The 6,159-nt window shown below is 46.9% G+C and overlaps 1 protein-coding gene across 1 annotated transcript in view; it reads left to right on the top strand.

The window, feature by feature from the left end:
• Positions 1-313: 313 nt before the first annotated feature.
• Positions 314-6,159, top strand: part of AGPAT5 (1-acylglycerol-3-phosphate O-acyltransferase 5) — a 52,544-nt gene continuing 46,698 nt past the window's right edge. The window contains exon 1 of the mRNA XM_026034275.1: positions 314-737. Within this exon, the coding sequence (XP_025890060.1) occupies positions 519-737 (219 nt within the window). The 5' untranslated portion in view covers positions 314-518. The remainder of the gene's footprint in view (positions 738-6,159) is intronic.

Here is a 6,159-nt window from a genome sequence, read left to right as displayed (position 1 = left end):
TCTTCAAAGATATAGGGTTTATTTGAGAAATTTCCTCTCTGGGCAGGATTTGGGGGAACCGCGAGAGAACTCATTCCCGCAGGATTTCTTGCAGTTGCCTCTCACAGCCCTTGGTGCCTCTGGCTGCCGCCGGTGCAGAGTTAAGAGCCCGGGACGAGCCCAAGCGCAAAGGCAGCTTCTGTGGCACCGCGGGGGACGGCGGCAGACGGAACACAAGCCGCGAATCCCCTTTTCCTCCAGCGCAGGCCCCGACGCAGCCGTCCCTGCTCTGCCCACGGGCTGAGGGTGCGGAGGGCGCCGCGGCCGCATGTGGCCGGGGCGGCGGGCGCAGAGCGCGCGGCAGCCGTGAGCCGGTGCCCGCTGCTCGCGTGTCCCCGCCCGGCCCGGCCGCCTCGCCTCGCCGCGCCCGCCACCGCCGCCGCTGCGGCGCGCGCAATGCGGGCGGCCGCGCCGCCCGGCCCCCGCTGAGCGCCGCCCGCTGCCGCCCATGTGGGCGCCGCGGTGAGGCCGGCGGGACGATGCTGCTGTCGCTGGTGCTGCACACGTACTCCATGCGCTACTTGGTGCCCGCCGCCGTCATGATGGGCGCGGCGCCCACCTACGTGCTGGCCTGGGGCGCCTGGCGCCTGCTCTCGGCGCTGCTGCCCGCGCGCCTCTACCGCGAGGTGGACGACCGCCTGTACACCCTCTACCAGAGCATGGTGCTCTTCTTCTTCGAGAACTACACGGGCGTGCAGGTGCGCGGCGCGCGCGGGCGGCCGTTGCGGAGCGGCCGTTGCGGGGCGGCCGTTGCGGAGCGGCCGTTGGTGATGTCAGCAGGGCCGCGGGGCGGGGGGGGGRGGGGGGCGCGAGGCGGGCGCTGTCAGCGCCTCGGTGGCAGCCGCCGGGGCGCACGTGAAGCGCCCGGCGCCGCCGCGGCACGCGGGCGCTCGCGGCGCCCTGCGCAGCAGCGAGGTGTTTGAAATAAAGGCAGGACGTGCTGCCCTCTGAACTGCCACTTAGCCGGTTTTCCTGCAGTTCGTCCGCTGTCAGTTTGGGGCCTTTGTGTTTAGGGACAGGCAGGGGTTGTGATTKTTCTTGGTACCTCCAATTCTAGGATCCCAGTTTTCATGTTGAGATGCCGGAATTTGAGGCCTCTCCTGTGTTGCCAAGGGTGTATTTCATTTCAAGTAGTATCCCTTCATTTAACACTTAGCCTAGGAAGCATTAAACGTTTGAAGGAGTCAYGTATCAGTTTGCAATAGGAAGGCTAAATACAGAGACTTTTAATTCTACATTAAAAGTAATTAACTAAATTGAGAGGTGCCCACAGCGCTTTAGCCTCGCTTCCAGAGCTGCTGAGCCTGCAGAAGTGTGACTGAAGCCAGTGTCAGCTGCTGGCGCTCAGGAGCCAGGCCTCCTAGCAGTGTGTAGCTCWCTGGTTTAACTCATAATTCCTGTAACTTTCTCCATGTATCTTGCCCAAATTCATTAACTTTTTTTTTTCCATTTGGTTCCATATCCGTTTTTAAAAAAAAAAAAAAGTCAGTTCACAGATTAAGTACTTATTGCTGGTACCTACCTTGCATCTTTAATGCAGGTATCTTGATATGTAGTAAAGCATCAGTAATTACCTGCTAAAGTAACTGTGCAATGGCTTAACCTGCTCCAAGAATGAGAGCTAAAAAGGAACTAACTGTAATAAAAATATCCAGGTTTTGTATGAATAGTGTGCACAGAATAGATACTGCTTAGAATTTTTGATAAACACTTTTATCAAAAAAAATGCCTATTGCGTAAAGATGCAGAGAGGAGAATGACAGGGCAGCTGGAATCTGTTGACCTTTTGTTCCATTGATAAAACTACTTATCGGAATAAAATATAGTACAGGTGATCACTTAGAACAATTCCAAGGTATAGATGCTTTGTCACTGCAGTAACAGCAGATCTTAGGGGAAAGGGAGAAAATATAGGTGAGGATGAAATAAAGGGTCATAGAAACAAAGAAGAGAGCCAGAGAACAGTATGGTATGTGTCACAGGATAAGGAAAATAGTAACTTAGACTGAAGGCTAATTAGAAGCATGGAAGATGTGATGCATATGTAGAGAGCTAGGAGGACTCCTAAAGACTCATGTATTATTTAACTGGAAAATATCCCACATGTATTTGAGGAGGAGATATGGGATGGCCTCTAGGGCCTACTCTTGKAAATGCTGAACTCGTTTGACTTGAAACTCTCTGTGGAAAGTTAGGCATGAATCTCAATGTTTGAGGCTGGGATGGTCACCTGAGAGCAGCTGAATTGGCTGCTTTAAGGCCTCCCATGGGCCTAATGGATCAGGTGACTGAGTACAAAGGTATCATCACTAAACTCAATCGTTCCAAAACCTGTGTAAGAAAATAGTAGCTTGTGTGATTTCATGAATGTAGAGCCTTACCAGGAGGCCTTGTCATGATAGTCATTGGAGGAAGGAATTTAGCTTTTTTTATCTATTTTTTTTTTTTAATTTTCAAGCCTTTTATCATTTAATCCGTTTGTTTGTTTATTTATTTGGAACAGGATAAATATGAGGGCCAACAACTTCATCCATCAGAGCACTGGCACACAACCCGTAGCCTCACTGAAGTCATGGGGATTACACAGATGCTTAAGTGATTTACTAAATCAGAGCATTAGTGACTCGTTCTTAGCGCTGCCACCGTCTTAGCCTACRTAAGAAAAATTAAGTTTGTGTCCTGTTTAGTAGGATTGGGCTAATTATGCCTAAATTACTTTGGATTTTCMCTATGATAACATTGACACTACTGTGAATATTTGTTATCTGTGATCTTAAAGTCATAATCTTGTTGTAATTGCTGATAATGTCAGTGGAATGCGAACTGACCAAAAATTACTACCAAAAATGACCTAAATGTAGATTGTCTTTTGACTGAATGAAGTAATAGTGTATCTTGTTTGTATATATGTTTGTGAGGGAGAAAAAAGAATGTTGTTGATACACAGAAAGTTTGTCCCCAGGAAAAGAAAAGCAAACAAGATACACTATTACTTCATTCAGTCAAAAGACAATCTACATTTAGGTCATTTTTGGTAGTAATTTTTTCCTTTTTTTTTTTTTAATCCACTGACTTGAACATTTCAGTCAAGTTTTTTAAAACAAAAATTTACTTCATTCAAGGCCTCTCTTCCTGTTCTCCTCCTGTTGAGGAGAGCTCAAGTAATTAGACTTACAGTTTCTGTGAGCAGTTATTCAGTGTTCATATTCTGGAGAATGGCTGAGGATATAACTCTAGGAAAAAAATCTCATTTTTCACATGAGATATTTTCACATTTTCTTTTTTTCCCTATTATCTTTTTTTTCCACCAAAAGGCTGTTTTTACACAGCCTACACAGATTTGAGATGGTAACTCTTTAGGTTTTCCAATAATATTACAGGTCAGAGAACAGCCCTACTCCTTTCCCATGGCTTCTGCTGCAGACATGATGGGGATTCCCACCTGGCCTGTGRCAAGAAAAACACACAGAGCAAGAGGCTCTACCTCTGTGTAAAGTGAGTGCATGTAAAGGGAGCCTTGGAGAGCTCAGGATGTAAAGTTAATGAGCGAGGAGCCAGAGCGGTTGYGGACACAAGCAGGTGCGATTCCCGTGCCCTGGGGGACGTGCAGCCCGCTTGTCCACTTGCGCTGCAAGCGGCCTGGCCCGGAGCTCCTGAACGGCAGCGTGGGAGCCGCGCGGCTGCCTCCCTGCCTTTCTCCCTGCTCCGGCACACGTGGGACACTTGCATTGCACACAGCCCACAGCAAACAATAAACAGTTGTATCTTAACGAAGAGCGAAAACGGAAAATGGTGAAAACGAAAATGACTGCAAATGTGCATCTGATTAGGGCGTTTGAAGGGCTGAAAAGGCTCCTCATGCAATGTGGTGAATCCTGTCATCTCTCTGTGGCCCTCACAGTCTTATCCCAGTTGCTGTCACTGATGAAATTAATGCCTATTGTGTTTGTGCACATACTTCAGATCAGATGAGGACTTAATGTTCTTCATTTTTGTGCGTGTGTATTGTAATTGTGCCTGATATTTTGCATTGAGTGGCACTGAAGGAATATTAAAGAAATCATCACTTGGACTGCTTCCTAAAGGATCATTTTCCGTCTGAAAGATTTTGACAATTGAATAAAATCTATGTCAGAATTGATGTGCAGGGGTTTTGTTCGGTGCTTGTGTCAGCTCTCTTTGCCCCCACCTCCTTTTGAATAGCAGTCATCGGAAGTGGCACTTTGATTAAAGACATTATGATATTCTAATTTTCATGGTCATTACGGGACTCCAGAAGGGCCGTGAGAATCAGATACTGCCTCAGTGGTGCTTAGCAAAGCTGCGATAGTTCTAATAACTTTTAATTTCTAAGATTTTTAAAAGTACATGAGGTAACTGTGAAATAATRCAGTGTGCTCTTTGTATTGAAGCTTGGACTGCTGTGCTTCCCAAGGATGAAAATTAGCCAGGAGAACTASAGCAGATTAAAACTTTATTGAGACCCTGCACTGACGGACTTCTAGCTAAGCTTTCCTGCGAAGTAGAAACCGGGCTGGGTTTAATGTCTTGGCTTCCTAGATATGTGAGGAGAGGCAAGTGACAGAGGATTGAGATAGATACTGAGTGCCACAGGAGTCAAGAGTGTTAAGAGTCCAAGTTCTGTGTTTGAGCTTATTCTCAAGGTAGCAGCCTAGCCCGACTAGTGTTTTTTTATTTTTTTTTTATTTTATTGCAAACTCTCTCTTAATCCTTGGGATGTTGTTTTGCTGAGCAGCTCCAAGGCAATTCAGGAGGACCCTAGGGCATATGTGGGAAGTGAAACAGGCAGCACACGCTTAGTGGCAAAGCTGCAGTTCCCCATTTCAGGGAGGTGCTTGTGGTGGTGGTTGGTGAGATGGCTTCTCCTTTCTCAGGCTCCAGGCTCCCTCCCCAGCGTGGCAGCCCTTGCCTTGCTGTGTGACAGCCCGGCCGCATCAAAGCAGGGGCAAGGTTTGCTTCGCAGCCACGTTCTGCCCTTAGATGTGAGTGGCCACCCCTCGGGGTGAGGACCTGTTTCCCAGACAAGTGCCATATAACCATCAACTTCAAAGGAGGCAGCGCCCTTYGTTGGTCTGCAGTTGTATTTGGAAAGAAAGTGCCAATAATTGTGTCTTGTCAGGACCTGGCTTTGTAAATGGGAACTTGTTTTCTGTGAGCACTTCCCCCATTGGGCACCTGACCGGGCAGGTCAAGGGTGGAACAGAACAGGGTTGGTGCAGGAACCAATCTGGAATGCAGAGAGCTGAAGGCAAGACAAACCTCCAAGGTTAGGTGCAAGCTGAAGACCTGAAGGACTTGCGTTTTGGTAGCACAAGTCCCTCTCCGGGTGTTGCTTGTAGCACATCTCTTAAATGACATATTTTGAAGTGAAAATGGTTGGGCAACAGCAGCTCTTCTTACTACTCTACTGATCTTGCTSTTTTGTGAAGCAATGTTAAGATTAGAGATAGTAGGAGAACAGAGAAGTTGATCTTATTTTTGTGTGGTAAAATTATGAAAGAAGCTCTTGCTTTTCGTAAGGAAGTTTTTCCACTACCACTCTAGATAAATGAAGAGAGTTTACCCAAGCTTAGAAATTTCGGGGAGATACAGTCTCCAGGAAGCCATCTCTTTTATAGCATACAGCAAAGTCCTCTGTGTAGTTGTAGCAGAAGTTAAATGATGCCTGCTAATCCTGAGGGACGTTGCTTTCGAATTGGGATGGGTGCCTCGTCTCAGGCATTGAAGTTTAACTCTGGAGTGAGGTAGCACAAATAGATACATTAGGTACATGGAGGTTGTACTTAATAACCCTCGGGTTATTTRATCAAATATATGTGCATAAGTCTTGCTTAATTGTTGCTGGTATTTGGCTGCCTCCCTAAAGATGCAGATGAAGTCCCTTGCGGCTCGTGTTAATTTTGGGTATCAGCTGAAAATTTGTTATGTTGTAGTTTCTGACACTAAGGCAGTCTGGAAAGAATTTAGTATGGGGAGAATCTGCATTCACTGCTGGTCCTTACTACCCCCTCTACCCCAATACACAAAGTACCTCATAAACTGAGATCTCTTAATATTTTTAGTAGTTGAATRTTAGTGGATTAATAGATTAGAAGCTTT

This window comes from Nothoprocta perdicaria, unplaced genomic scaffold (genome assembly GCF_003342845.1).
Source record: "Nothoprocta perdicaria isolate Ctin4 unplaced genomic scaffold, notPer1 scaffold_141, whole genome shotgun sequence".
Classification (NCBI taxonomy): Eukaryota; Metazoa; Chordata; class Aves; order Tinamiformes; family Tinamidae; genus Nothoprocta; species Nothoprocta perdicaria.
This window is presented reverse-complemented; position numbering and strand designations above follow the sequence as displayed.